This window comes from Microcaecilia unicolor, chromosome 13 (genome assembly GCF_901765095.1).
Source record: "Microcaecilia unicolor chromosome 13, aMicUni1.1, whole genome shotgun sequence".
Lineage (NCBI taxonomy): Eukaryota > Metazoa > Chordata > Amphibia > Gymnophiona > Siphonopidae > Microcaecilia > Microcaecilia unicolor.
Window position 1 is genome coordinate 48445339 of NC_044043.1, and position 15811 is coordinate 48461149.

At 43.4% G+C, this 15811-nt stretch overlaps 1 protein-coding gene across 3 annotated transcripts in view; it reads left to right on the plus strand.

Annotated features, from left to right (window-relative positions):
• The window catches only part of TBX4 (T-box transcription factor 4), an 89577-nt gene that overhangs the window by 46372 nt on the left and 27394 nt on the right, over positions 1 to 15811 (plus strand). For all 3 annotated transcript variants that reach the window (XM_030186198.1, XM_030186197.1, XM_030186199.1), the window contains exon 4: positions 14208 to 14327. In XM_030186198.1, coding sequence (XP_030042058.1) covers positions 14208 to 14327 — 120 coding nt within the window. The remainder of the gene's footprint in view (positions 1 to 14207; positions 14328 to 15811) is intronic.

The following is a 15811-nucleotide window of genomic DNA, read 5'->3' on the forward strand; positions in this document are numbered from 1 at the left end:
ATTTTTGATGTACGCAGGTAGTCATCTTTTGTAAGTGAGCACCACTCCTTGTTTATACTTATTTGTTGCATTTGTATCCCATATTTTCCCACTATTTGCAGGCTCAATGTGGCTTACATTATTCCATGATGGCGATCGCCATTTCCGGAATGAGGAATACAAAGTGGTATTGCATTAAAGTTCATAAGTGACAGAGTAGATTAAGCAGTCATGTATAGAGAATTCATTTTCGGAATAAGAAATAAAGTGGTATTGCATTAAAGTTCATTAGTAACATGGTGAATGAAGCAGTTGATTGTAGAGAGTTCGGTTTTGTCCATTTCTGGTATAGGTTTCGTTGTCTGGTATTTAGGATGGATCATTGTGGTATGCCTTATTGGACAGGTTGGTTTTTAGTGATTTTCGGAAGTTTGTTAGGTCATGCATTTATGGCCTTTGGTAGTGTATTTCATAGTTGCGTGCTTATGTAGGAGAAGCTGGATGCATATGTCAATTTATATTGTAGTCCTTTGCAGCTGGGGTAGTGATTCAGGAATGTGCGTGCTGACCTTTTTGTGTTACTGGGTGGTAGGTCTATGAGGTCTGACATGAAGCCCAGTTACTCTTTGGAAAACTGAAATCACCCACATACATGAGACCCAAAATTTCTTCGTATTTATAGCAGTTGTAAGTACTGCCACTACCACTAATAATAATGATGGTCTGTGTTTTCTTAGGTGGTCTTGTAGTTTCCAAGCATTTAAAAAAATTAGTTTCTGGATCAAACACCTAAGAGGTATCTGTATGTGTGTTTCTGAATAGCTCTAACTGAAAAGCACAATGCATTTCCTAAAACTGAGGTGTTATTGCAGGGATCCATACTGTCTTCTTTTTTATTTAATACCTACTTCAAGCCTCTGGCTGAGCTGCTTCGGTTGATGGACATAAAATGCTATATCTATGTTGATGATGTGCAAGTAACTACTCATACCCATTGAACCAGATCTACCCAAAGCTTTGAGTAAACTGCCTGTCTCATGGGAGCCAGTTCTGTGGGTGTTTGAGCACTCCCAATATTGATCAAACTCCTCGACTGTCCAAGGAAGGGGTAATATTCATTGGGTTTAGCACCCCAATAATTTTGAAAAGTTGGCTCCTATGGCCTGTCTAACCACAACTCTGGAATGGGCAAACAACAACAAACTCTGCCTGAACCCAAGAAAAACAGATTCTTTGGGTATCTAACACATCTGGACAGGTACCTGACTTCAAAATACCTTTTGGGAAGTTTGATCTCTCCCTAAAATCACAGGTCAGGAATCTTGGGATACTACTAGATTCATCACTCACTCTGACCCCCCAAATTCAAACAATTTTTAAAAATTGTCTCTAACACCAGCGGCAGCTACAAAATCTCTCTCCATATATTGAAAAGACAAGTCTGACCACAGTGGTCCATGCCATGATACCTTGTATGTGAATTTCTTCATAAAGGTGGTTAATAAATACCACTAAATAAAAATGGAGGTCATTTTATTAATGGTTAGTGTGAGCTATCTGCCACAGGTCCCATAGAAAATAAAATGGACCCAACAGCTGATATCATGTGCTAACCAATAGCAAATGACCCTCTAAATGTAACGAGCAACTGAAAATAAATCTTTAGTAAAAGCAGAACCTTCCCCTCCATCCTTTGACATTCGCCAGTCTTTCCAAACTGAGAGCTTCTTTTACAGAGCCGCCCTAGCGATTCGCACACGGCAAATGAAAGGAATTGAATGGGCTTCTTCTCATTTGCCGCACGGAGAATTGGTAGCACGGAATGTAAAAGAGGCCCTATGGGCCCAGTTTACTAAGGTGTGTTACCATTTTTAGCATATGCTAAAAATTAGCACGCTCTGTGTAATGCCTATAAGAATATTATGGGCATCTATACAGTTAGTATGCGCTAATGCTTAGCGTGCGCTAAAAACACTAGCTCATCTCTAGCACAGATTCGTAAACAGGGACCTAAGAATTTTGTTCTACAAGCATGTAAAGAATTCAAGATAATGAAGAGTATCCTTCATTACGAAAAAGGATCAAGAGTTCCAGAGATTAAGGGGTCCTTTTACAAAGCTGCAGGAAGCACTAATGTGTATTTACTGCAGCAAAAAGTGGCGTACCACGGAGCGTGCTGAGTCATCCCGCTGTAATTTTAGGATGCTGAAAACTATTTATTTTTGGCATAGGGGGGCATGACTGGGGGACAGAGAGTAGGTGTGTTCTGCGCTAATCAGCACAGCTACATTCTGCACGCTAATTGATTAGCGTGTGAGCCCTTACCACCTACATAATGGGTGGTGGCAGAGGCTTATGCGCTAATCACCACACATTAATGGCAAAATTAGCATATGGCCATGAATAACAAAAATAGAAAATTTGACCATTTTACCCCAGCGGTAAAAACGGCCCTAGTGCGCTAAGGCCACTTTGTACCGATATTTGGTAAAAGCTCCTAAAAAGTTTGTTCTACAAGCATGTACAGAATTCAAGAAAGTGAAGAAGGATCAGGAGTGCCAGAGATTAAGTAAGGGTCTTATAGCATCGCAGCAAGGACTTCAGGGTTTTTGCTTTTTAGATTTCGTATTGCTACAGAACACTATGACACATTTCTGGCAGAGGGGATTTTGAGTTGTCTTGGCCTGAAAGAGTTTGACTGTATATTTTGTCAGAATGAATAGGTTCTCGGCATTGCGGCCACTTAAAACCATTTGGAAAATAAGCTAAAAGGTTTCTATTCATTTTCTGCCCTGTGTGCATTATTTTCCATTAATGCTTGCGAGGGCTATGCGTTCACTGTTGTACTGTGCAGTAAATATAAACTGATATTGTGGGTTCTATGTCAAGGATTCATCAATAAACTGAAGAAGCTCTCCCGCCCCCCAAGATGAGCCAGCAAAAGTTACTTATTATTCTTTTCATTTTTGGCTCTCTTTTACTTTCACAAGACATCTAAGCAAAGGAAAAAAAAAACCTCATAACGATGTCCAATAAAATTTGCACTGCTCAAGATTCTGGAAAGTTTGGGATTGTACTGTATGTTACTTTTGGTAAAGTGGAAAAGCAAAACCAGCTTGATTTACTGGGTCCTGCATGGCTTTTGATGGCTGTTTCTTGCTTTCTCTAAGAACTGCATGCTAGCATAATAACTTCCTTCCACTGGACAGATGGAAAAAAGAGAAGACGCAAATACAGCTTTCACTCCTTTTAAACCAGAGTGTTGAGGACTGCATTTCTGAATACAGCTCCTTTATCCTCACAAAAGGCTTTCTATGGGTTATGTTGGTGTCTGATATCATAGATTAAGATGCAATGCATTTACAGAAATTGGATTGCCAGAAAAGCGCTAAAAAAAAATCCGTTTTCATTATGTAAATTGTTAAGGAAAAGGTCAGTTCACCAACCCAAAGCTGGGAATCATGAGAAGAGGATAAACTAGCAGGCCCGCTGACTTCTAAACAAATCTTTACTGGAAGAGAGCGCACACACAATTTTGGTAGATTTCATTACACTATTGTAGCCTCCTGACTTGATAAAAATGCAACTACCACCATGAGATGGGGAAGCCTGTTGCAAGTTAAGGTACATCTCTAATTAGATGTGATTTGTTTATTAGCAGTAATGAGTTTAAACTGTGTATATATGTAACTATAGATAGAAATGCAGACATCGATATAACACCTATAGATGTATAAATAGATAGATCCATATATGTAGATCCTGCCGTAGTACACTGGTTCATCTATTTATTTAAGAAGACTAAACCAAAGAATATTACCAGTGCCCTAAAGTCTATCCCACATGAGCTCCATATGCTCAAGCTTAATTTTAGCTGCCATTAAAAAAGCACTTAGCATTTATGAGTCCTGCCGTTCTTGCTACTTAACAGCTTGCACAATCAATTAAAGGGAAAGGGAAATGGGACTTGATATACCGACTTTCTGAGGTTTTTGCAACTACATTCAAAGCGGTTTACATATATTCAGGTACTGATTTTGTACCAGGGGCAATGGAGGGTTAAACCCGTAACCTCCGCTCTCAGGACAAATCACTCCTATCTGTACCCTTCTCCACCACCGCTAACTCCAGACTCCGCCCCTTCTGCCTCGCAGCACCTTATGCCTGGAACAGACTTCCTGAGCCCATATGCCATGCGCCCTCCCTGCCCATCTTCAAGTCCTTACTCAAGGCCCATCTCTTCTCCCTTGCTTTTGGCGCCTAACCACCTTCCCCATTCCTGTTACCTACACTGACTACGTAGTCTGTTACCGTTAGATTGTAAGCTCTCTTGAGCAGGGACTGTCCCTCCCCGTGTTTAAACTTGTACAGCGCTGCGTAACCCTGGCAGCGCTATAGAAATGCTAAGTAGTAGTAGTAGTAGTAAATGACTTGCCCAGAGTGACAAGGAGCTGCAGTGGGAATCGTTCCCCAGGATCAAAGTCCACTGCACTAACCACTAGGCTACAGAAAAACAAATACATACATAGTACATAAGTACTGCCATACTGGGAAAGACCAAAGGTCTATTAAGCCCAGCATCCTGATGCAACAGTGGCCAATTCAGGTCACAAATACCTGGAAAGATCCCAAAAAGTACAAAACATTTATACTGCTTATCCCAGAAATAGTGGATTTTCCCCAAGTTCATTTATAATTTTTATTATTTGTAGCATTTGTATCCCACATTTTCCCACCAATTTGCAAGCTCAATGTGGCTTACATTTGCCATAGTGGCGATTGCCATTTCCGGTTAGCAGAGTTACAATGGTTTTGCATTAAGGTGCATATATACATGGTAAAGAAGATTACATCAATTATAGAGAAATCTTTTTCGACGTAAGGATGAAAGTGGTATTGCATTAAGGTGCATACAAACATGGTAAAGAAGAATACGTTATGTTATTGTCTGTAGGTTCCTGAGTAATAGATTGGATTGTATCATATGTTAGTTCATCAATTATAGAGAAATCATTTTCGTCATAGGATTAGAGTGGTAGTGCTTCTTCGTTAATATCAGTGAGGTAGGTCAGTCAAGTGATAAAAGTTCGGTGTTGTCTAGTTCATGATCGGTTTTATTATTTAGTAATTAGGATGGTTGTTTGTGGTAAGCCTTTTTGAATGGGTCAGTTTTCAGTAGTCTTCAGAAAATAGTTAGGTCTTGCTTGTTTTTATGGCCTTCGGTAGTGCGTTCCATAGTTGCGTTGCAAATATAGGAGAAGCTGGTTGCGTATGTAGATTTATATTTTAGTCCTTTACAGCTGGGGTAGTGGAGATTGAGGAATGTGCGTGCTGATCTTTTTGCGTTCCTGTTAGGTAGGTCTATAAGGTCTGACATATAGGTCGGGGCTTCCCCGTGTATAATTTTGTGGACCAGGGTGCAAACTTTGATGCAATTCGCTTCTTTTTAATGGGAGCCAGTGTAGTTTTTCTCTTAGGGGTCTGGCGCTTTCGTATTTCGCTTTCCCAAATATGAGTTCTGGCTGCTGTGTTTTCAGCGGTTTGGAGCTTCTTAATGATTTGTTCTTTGCATCCGGCATAAATGGCATTACAGTAGTCTAGATGGCTTAGCACCATTGATTGTACCAGGCTGCGGAATATTTCCCTTTGGAAGAAAGGTTTGATCCTTTTAAGTTTCCACACTGAGTGGAACATTTTCTTTGCTGTATTTTTCGCATGGTCTTCGAGTGTGAGATTTCAGTCAATTGTGACTCCCAGAATTTTCAGACTGTCAGAGACCGGGAGGGTGAGGGTGTAATCTGGGGTGTTTATGGTGTTGTGTTTGTTTGTGTTATATTGTGAGGATAGGATGAGACACTGTGTCTTTTCTGCCTTTAGCTTTAGTTGGAATGTGTCTGCCCATGAATTCATTATTTGGAGGCTGTGTTTAATTTCATTTGTGATTTCGGTTAGGTCTATGGACTTTTCCTTTAGGAAGCCGTCCAAACCTTTTTTAAACTCCTCTAAGCTAACCGCCTTTACCACATTCTCTGGCAACGAATTCCAGAGTCCAGGAGCTCTCAACAATAAAAGGACAATTTTCAAAGGCATTTAACTGGATAATTCCTTAGATTAGTCCAGGTGAAAGTTGTCTCCCTCAGACAGTCTAAGGTAATAATTCCCAAACAGATCCTGGGTGACCTCTAGCCACTTGGGTTTTCAGGATATTCATAATGAATAAGTACGAGAAAGATTTCATGCACAAATTTATGAATTCAGTAAAGGCATGACAGAGACGGTATATTAAAGCAGGAAGCCGGCAAAAGAAATGGTTGGGCCGCTGGATGACCGAGGGGTAAAAGGGGCGATCAAGGAAGACAAAGACGTAGCGGAGAGACTGAATGAATTCTTTGCTTCGGTCTTCACCGAGGAAGATTTGGGTGGGATACCGGTGTCGGAAATGGTATTTCAAGCGGACGAGTCGGAGAAACTTACTGACTTCACGGTAAACCTGGAGGACGTAATGGGGCAGTTCGGCAAACTGAAGAGTAGCAAATCTCCTGGACCGGATGGTATTCATCCTAGAGTACTGATAGAACTGAAAAATGAGCTTGCGGAGCTACTGCTAGTGATATGCAACTTATCCTTAAAATCGAGCGTGGTACCAGAAGATTGGAGGGTGGCCAATGTAACGCCCATTTTAAAAAAAGGCTCCAGGGGAGATCCGGGAATATAGACCGGGTGAGTCTGACGTCAGTGCCGGGGAAATGGTAGAGGTATCATTACAACAAAATTACAGAGCACATCCAGGACATGGATTACTGAGACCGAGTCGCATGACTTTTGTGTGGGGAAATCTTGCCTGACCAATTTACCTTCAATTCTTGAAGGAGTAAAACAAACATGTGGACAAAGGGGAAGCCCGGTATGATATTGTGTATCTGGATTTTCAAAAGGCGTTGACAAGGTACCTCATGACAGGCTACAGAGGAAATTGGAGGGTCATGGGATAGGAGGAAATGTCCTATTGTGGATTAAAAACTGGTTGAAGGATAGGAAACAGAGAGTGGGGTTAAATGGGCAGTATCACAATGGAGAAGGGTAGTTATTGGGGTTCCTCAGGGGTCTGTGCTAGGACCGCTGCCTTTAATATTTATAATGATTTAGAGATGGGAGTAACTAGCGAGGTAATTAAATTTGCTGATGACACAAAGTTATTCAAAGTCGTTAACTCGCGACAGGATTGTGAAAAATTACAAGAGGATCTTACGAGACTGGGAGACTGGGTGGCTAAATGGCAGATGACGTTTAATGTGAGCAAGTGCAAGGTGATGCATGTGGGAAAAAAGTACCCAAATTATAGCTACATCATGCAAGGTTCCACGTTAGGAGTTATGGACCAAGAAAGGGATCTGGGTGTCGTTGTCGATAACACACTGAAACCTTCTGCTCAGTGTGCTGCTGCGGCTAGGAAAGCGAATAGAATGTTGGGTATTATTAGGAAAGGTATGGAAAACAGGTGTGAGGATGTTATAATGCCGTTGTATCGCTCCCATGGTGCGATCGCACCTTGAGGTATTGTGTTCAATTCTGGTCGCAGCATCTCAAGAAAGATATAGTAGATTGGAAAAGGTGGCAGCGAAAGGGCGACTAAAATGATAGCGGGATGGGACGACTTCCCTATGAAGAAAGACTAAGGAGGCTAGGGCTATTCAGCTGGAGAAGAAGACGGCTGAGGGGAGAACTGATAGAGGTATATAAAACTAATGAGTGGAGTGGAACAGGTGGATGTGAAGCGTCTGTTCACGCTTTCAAAAATACTAGGACTAGGGGGCATGCGATTAAACTACAGTGTAGTAAATTAAAACAAAATGCGGAGAAAATTTTTCTTCACCCCAACGTGTAATTAAACTCTGGAATTCATTGCCAGAGAATGGTGTGAAGGCGGTTAGCTTAGCAGAGTTTAAAAAGGGGTTGGACGGTTTCCTAAAGGACAAGTCCATAAACCGCTACTAAATGGACTTGGAAAAAATCCAAAATTCCAGGAATAACATGTATAGAATGTTTGTACATTTTGGAAGCTTGCCAGGTGCCCTTGGCTGGATTGGCCGCTGTCGTGGACAAGATGCTGGGCTCGATGGACCCTTGGTCTTTTCCCCAATACTGGCATTACTTATGTAACTTATGTACTCCAACTTCCTAAAGCCGTGCCATTTTAACGGGCTGGCAAGGACCCCAGCCCTTGCTGACACAAGATGGGCAGGTGGGTCATGGCAAAAAGTATTGATACCTGCTGCCGGATGAAAAAGGAACAGCAGATCATGGCTACAGAGAAGAGGTAACAGAATTCAAACATGCGTGGGATAAACATAAAGGAATCCTGCTCAGAAGGAACGGATCCCCAGAAGCTTAGCCGAGATTGGGTGGCAGAGCCGGTGGGGGGAGGCGGGGCTGGTGATTGGGAGGCGGGGCTAGTGCTGGGCAGACTTCTACGGTCTGTGCCCTGACAATGGCAGATACAAATCAAGGTAAGGTATACACAAAAAGTAGCACACGTGAATTTGTCTTGTTGGGCAGACTGGATGGACCGTGCAGGTCTTTTTCTGCTGTCATCTACTATGTTACAATGTCTGCCAGCAGGGGTTGAGACCCGTCCCCTCTTAGTGCTAAAAAATGTTAGAAATTGTGGCTAGTGGGATGGTGTGAAGAAAGGGCACATGAAAGGGGGGAGTGAGAATGGAACATGGGGGAGAGGGGATAGAGGTCAGGACATGAGTGCAATGGGGATGAGAAAGAGAAGAGAGTCTGGAGAGAGGAATAGAGGGCGGGAGTGAGAGTATAAAAGAGAGGGAAGGGGAAGAGAGGCTAAGGAAAGGAAATTAGGAGCAGAGAGGTGTGAGGGAAAAATGCAAGTGAGTGGATGGTTGACGGTATGAATGCATGAGAAGAAGGCCATCTGGGGAGACAGGGAGGGGAAGGAGGATGCTGGACTATGGGGGAGTAGGGCCTCAACCTCCCCCTGGGGGGAGGAGTGCACAGCTCCAGGTTTGCTAAGGTGTCAGATACCCTTGGGTTGTCTCTGCCCTCACACACCTCCCACCACACCCCCTCCATATACACTCAAAAGAGAGAAAATTATACAACACCTCTCACAGAGATGCTTCAGACAGCCCCACAGGTCCTGCCACCGAAACGACACACACTTTGCCATATCTCTTCCCATTGTCCCTACCCTACACAGCTATACATGAGTTTGTATATGGAGAAAAAGGGAAACATGCCACAGTTCACACTATAAGTAATATACTTTTCAATTTGATTTTGATCACTAATCTTTATTTTTGTTCATTCAAGTGGAGTAACATGGCAACCACACTACTTTATTCAGGTGTATATGGATTATTCACTTAGGTATATCAAGGATGTGCCAAAGGTACTTTCAAGAATGTAAAACACTTCTATATAAAAATCTATGACATTTGTACTGTGACTTGCATAATGAAGTAGATTTTATAGCATCCTTGGTTTATGTAATGCAATACACTGATCAGTGACATCTCATTATTCATCATCCCACTTCCAATATAAGGTAGCTTTGAAAATAGGCATAATTGTAATGTTTTTTATTTCTTGTATTTTTGTGAATTTTTTTTATATGTAATGGTAATGGTAACAGTGCTTAGAGTCTGCCAACTCCCAGTCAAAGCTGATAACACAAGAATTAACTATTACACAATAATGAAAAGAAACAGAAACAAAAAAAGATTGCTATCTCTGAAGCAGAATTTTTTTTAAACAGATAAGCTTTCAATTGTTTTTGAAACAGTAGGAAAGAATTAATCTTTCTGATATCAACTGGGAGTGAACACCATGTTGAAACTGCCTGATACGGAAATGATGTCGGTAGAGATTTCTTAAATCTTACTTTTACAAATGATGGAAAATAAAGCACAAATTTATAGCATGTGATGAAATAGGAGATAATGGAAATGAAAATAAAAATAACATCTTATATACCCAACATGCAAGCTTAAAAATATTTCAGGCTTTAATGGGCAGCCAATGAAATTTGATCAATGTAGGCGTAACGTGATCTGATCTCTTCTGCTCTATAATCATCTGCAGTGTTTTGCAGTAATTGCAGTCTAGCAGTCAAGTTGGCTGAAAGAAGACAATATAGGCCATTACAATAATCTAATTTAGAGAGGATCAGTGCTTGAACCAAACTCAAAAAATGTTTCATCTCAAAGCAAGAATGGATTTTTCTTAAACAATCAAACATATAATGGCAAGAGGCGTACTCACTCGCAAATGCGCAGTAGAGACCCTCTCTGTCCCGCCCCCGCGTCAATACGTGATGACGGGGACGTGACAGGGAACCTGCACACCTGCGAGTGAGGGAACCGCCGTCGCCACCGCTCCCCCCCCAGGGTTGCCGCTACCGCTCCCCCACCCACCTGGAGTCGCCGCCACCGCCACCCACCCTCCACCCAGCCCGGGTACCTGGCTTCACTATTCAAACTGCCGGAACGCAGCACACAGCTCATCTGAGCTGCCATTGGCCTTCCTTACCTGCCTGTGTCCTGCCCTCGCTGACGTTACGTCACACGAGGGCGGAACACACGCAGAGAAGAAGGAAGGCCGACGGCAGCTCAGATGAGCTGTGTGCTGCATTCCGGCGGTTTGAATAGTGAAGCCAGGTACCCGGCCCGGGTAGAGGGGTGGCGGAGGGGAATCCGGGAGGGGGGGGTGGCGGCGGCGGCGACCCCAGGGGGGGGCGGCGGCGACGACGACCTATCCGGGGGCGGGCCTTTCAACCCCCCCCCCCCTTCCTTTACTAGCCCGTTTTTACGGGCTCAACGGCTAGTATAACTTATAAAACGTAGATTTTACAACTGCATCAACACGAGACTTTAAAGATAATGAAGTATCTAAATATACACCTAATATCTTTGACACCCTGTCAACCTTTAATATGGAGCTATCAGGGAAGGTATATTATGCCCACTCGATCTAACTCTTACTGAGTTGAAAACCATGTGGAGAACATAACATTTCTAACTTCCTAATACATTGAACCTGAAAAGCAATTTTGCGAGATATAAGATCCCAGTATCATTGCATAGCAAGTTTACAAACTCACTCTTAATCCACCTAACCCTTTGCTACCAAGGATGAGATCTTCTTCTCTTTCCTAAGGGGCAATTCTATAAATTGGTGCCTCAATGCAGCACAGAAAGTGCCTATTCTATATTGGCATCAGTACATCCTGTATCTGTTATAAAAGACAAGCACAAACCCCAATTGGCACACCCAAAAGAAGGCAGGCCCACTTACCCTGCCAATGGCAGTCATAAGTGGACCTACCAAGGTGCACCAAGCAATGCATGCAACTTATTCTATAAGCTGTGCACATTCATGGTTAATAGGCCCATGTCCCGCTCATGCTCCTTCCAAGTGTACGTCCCCTTCACAATTGCATGCTATGCCACTTAAGCAAGATCTTACACAATAGTGCTTTGGGTAGAAGACTGCATAAATAGCACTCTATGAAACTATTAACAGCATATTTAAACAAATCAGAAAAAATATTTATTTTATTCAGTGTACAATTAAGCTGAAGAATTTGTTGTCAGAAGATGTGATCAAGCAGTTAGCATAGCTGGCAGGGACAGCCACCTGAAGCAGGGATGAAATAGTGCCTTGGACCCAGCATCATGCCCCCCCCCCCACCAGCTCCTTACTGCCCCCCAGCTGCGGTCTAGCATCTCTTCCCCCCCCCCCCCCGAGTCTACCTTCTTTTTTTGTTGTTATTGTTTTCAAAAGTAAGAGGCGGCAGCAATCCCCATATGCTGCCCTGCCACCGGCACTGGCATCTCCTCCGTACTGTAGCCTGCCTCTGAGGAAACAGGAAGTTACATCAGAGAGGCAGGCTGAAGTACAGAGGATGTGCCGGTGCTGGTGGCAGAGCAGCACATGGGGATTGCTGCTGCCGACGACTTTTGAAAAACAAAAAAAGATAGTAGACTGTGGAGGGGAGCTGAGGAAGAAAGGGGGAAAGATGCCGCTCTATAATGAGTGTCGCCTAAGGCCCCCACCTTAGTTGGCCTAATGGTAGGGCCGTCACTGATAGCTGGATTTTTAAAAGGATTTAGAAAAGTTCCTGGAGAAAAGGTCAATAAACCATTATTAGCCATGTTGTCTTGGCCATTGCTTAGCTCTTGGCGTGAACAAAAATGAAGATATTTGCTCTTTGGGATCTTGTTGGGTACTCTTGAACTGAATTGACCACTCTTGGAGACAGGATGCTGGGCTTGATGGACCATTGGCCTGACCAATATGGAACATCTTATACTTTTATAGAATGAATGGGAACATTGCATAAACAGTAGAAGAGAATATTGACTGTAATGACTGCCATGTGACACCAAGGCATGAAGAGACAAGAAAGAAGTCTGGCAAAGAACAATAGTAAAGATACACCTTGTTATCAAGTGTAGATGTAACTTGCTTCTAGTGGGTGGTGGCAATTTCGAGCAAAATAGTAATGGTGTTTTCCGTGTAGTAGATCTTTCTAGTGGATCATACAGTTTATGGTTTATTGAGGCTTGATATACTGCCATACCTAGCTGGTAGATCACAGTGGTTTACCAATAAGATCTGTGTCCATTCCTTCATAAGTGTAAATTTCATTCTAAATGTTCAACTGGAAGTCCCAGCTATAATGAACTGTATGAAGGTCATATTATTGTACAGAGATGTCAGGGCCGTGGCTAGGGTCTCTGGCGCCCCCCTGCAGACTATCAGTTGGCGCCCCCCCCCCCCCCCCCCCCCGTGAAAATGATCACGCCCCCCCCCCCCCCCCCCGGTGAAAATGATCGCTCATCACTTGCTACACTGACAGGAATTGTCAGCAATATTCTTAGAAACAAATTGCTATACATTGCAAAATAAGATAGCAGATGTAAATTCTCAAAGTGGACATATTCCAAACGCTAAAATGAAAATAAAATGATTTTTTTCTACCTTTGTTGTCTGGTGACTTTCTTTTTCCGATCATGCTGGCCCAGTATCTGAGTCTGCTGCTATCTGTCCTCTTAACTCCATTTCCAGGGCTTCCTTTCCATTTATTTCTTTACTTTCCTCCTTTCTTCTTCATTTCTTGCTCTATATCCATTTCCAGCAATTTCTTCTCTCTCCCTAGGTCCTGTCCTCCCATCCACATCCATCCTTGTCCCTCTCTGCCCTTCCCTCCTCCATCCATAGCCAGCAATCCTCCTCCCCTCCCCTCCATTTCCAACAAATTGTCCTCTCCCTGGGCCCTCATGTCCATCCTTGTCCCTCTCTGCCCTTCCCTCCTCCATCCATAGCCAGCAATCCTCCTCTCTCCCCTCCCCTCCATTTCCAGCAAATTGTCCTCTCCCTGGGCCCCCATGTCCATCCTTGTCCCTCTCTGCCCTTCCCTCCTCCATTCATAGCCAGCAATCCTCCTCTCTCCCCTCCCCTCCATTTCCAGCAAATTGTCCTCTCCCTGGGCCCCCATGTCCATCCTTGTCCCTCTCTGCCCTTCCCTGCTGCATCCATAGCTAGCAATCCTCCTCTCTCCCCTCCCCTTCCAGCAATTTGTCCTCTCTCTGGGCCCTGCTGCTGCCCTCCCATCCATGCCTCTCTGCCCTCCCATCCATGCCCTCCCATCCATGCCTGTCTCTCTGCCCTCCCATCCATGCCTCTCTGCTCTTTCCTCCGTGCCCTGGGGCCTTTAAATCTTTTACTTCCGGTCGCAGCAGCGTCAGTGAAAGCGGAGTGCTGCCGACGTCTCCCTTCCCTTCGCGCTCTTGGTTCCCTCAGTGTCCACCTTCTTCTGACGTCAGAAGAAGGCGGGACACTGAGGGAACCAATGAGTGCAAGGGAAGGGAGACGTTGGCAGTGCTTTCACTGACGCTGCTGCGACCAGGTAAAAGATTTAAAGGCCTCGGTGGCGCGGGGCAAGGGTAAGCACCGCGGCGGCGCCCTCCAGAGGTGGGTGCCCCCCTGCGGCGCTTACCCCGCTTACCGCATCGGCACGGCCCTGAGAGATGTGATCATACCCATCATAATAATGAGAGAATAATGCCATGACCAATGAGTCGGAAAACCTATGCTTAAAACCTTGAATAGAAACTAGTTTTTAGACAATAGTTTCTTTTTTGCATTATTTGTCAATGTATCAAGCATACATACTTATTTCTCTTAACTCTGCTTCTATAAAGGAGGATGTTTCCAAGTTACAAGGTTAAAGTAACTGGGATGAATCCAAAGACCAAGTACATCTTGTTGATTGACATTGTCCCAGCTGATGATCATCGATACAAGTTCTGTGACAACAAATGGTAAGAATTTGAAGAGATTCCTATTTTTTAGTTGAAAGATCACAGCATATCTATTTCATTTTGCCTTCCGTATTAATAACTGTTTTTTAAAATTAAACTTTAAAAAATGAAGGAGTTGACCCAGTGTACTTAATCCATAGATCATAATGTTTGTTTTATTCTCTATGGGCCCCATTTTCAAAGCAATTTAAGCAGGCAGGAAAGATTCCTGTCCGCTCAAATTGCGCTTGGTAGGCCAGCCACCGATACTCAGCAGCACTTAAACGGGCTGTACTAACCCACTAATTCTATATTTGGCACTAAAAATTGCACATGCAAACTTAGGGCCCCTTTTACCAAGCTGCAGCAAAAGAGGGCCTGCGTTGGCGTCGGCATGTGTTTTTAACGTGCGCCTAGGCCCCTTTTTACTGCAGCAGATAAAAGGTAGGTCTTCATTTTTTTTAAAGAAATGGCCATGCGGCAAGTGAAGCACTTGCCGCATGGCCATTTCAGGGGGAGCTGTAAGGGCTCCCATGCTAACCTGGCTATCTGGCTCAAGATTACCAGATAAAGGCAACCCGGAACTACTGCCACCCCCATTGTGTGCCATTCCAGCACTATAGAAAATTGTATATTTTTTACTGCCAGGTTAGCATGGGAGACCTTCTGCCACCTCAATGGATGGTGGTAAGTGCTTCCCCAAAATGGCCACGTGGCAAGTGTGAACTTACACATGGCCATTTCTTTTTTTCCACCTTTTTACCCACCGTAGTAAAAGGGGACTCTGCGCATGGCAAAAACACGTGGTGAACGCTAGCTTTTACCACAGCTTAGTAAAATGGTCCCAAAATGACCTAATTATCTTACTACTTAATGGGTGTTTAAAAATTGATCTATCAGTATATGTAACCCTTTATCTTCTCTGTTGGTCTGATGGTCATTAAAATGTTCTCCTAGTTTTTGAGCACCCTGTGATGGATTCTATATTTCTCAACACTAGAAGAGTCTATTGCTTCATTAATATAAAGTCTAATGCTAGTTGCACCTAATTATTTACTGGTCGATGTTCAAAATGATTTAACTGTCCATATACGGCCGCCAACTGCTTAAATTGCTTGTTCACTGGTTATCTTCGCTGAAAATGACCGGTTAGCGTCAAATTCAAAAGTGGCTAACTTCTAGGCAGAGTCATGTTAAGTGCCAATATTCGGCTCCTCAACAAATAAGTAAACCATTTAAATCGGGCCACATAAATAATAGTTGTATGTTTAATCAGTTTGGCTTATGCAAGGAAGGGATGTGTATTGATTTAGCCGACTATGTGTTAGCTGGCTCAAAAACAAAAACCATGGATATTCAATGCAGAAGCCCAGACAGGGCCCAGCATTGAATATCCAGGAATAACAACAGCTGCGGGCAGCAAAACGCTCACCGTCACCAGCTGAATATCAGGAGATTAGATTGTAGGGGTATAAATAAGTGTGGGAACAGGCTGAAAATGTCTG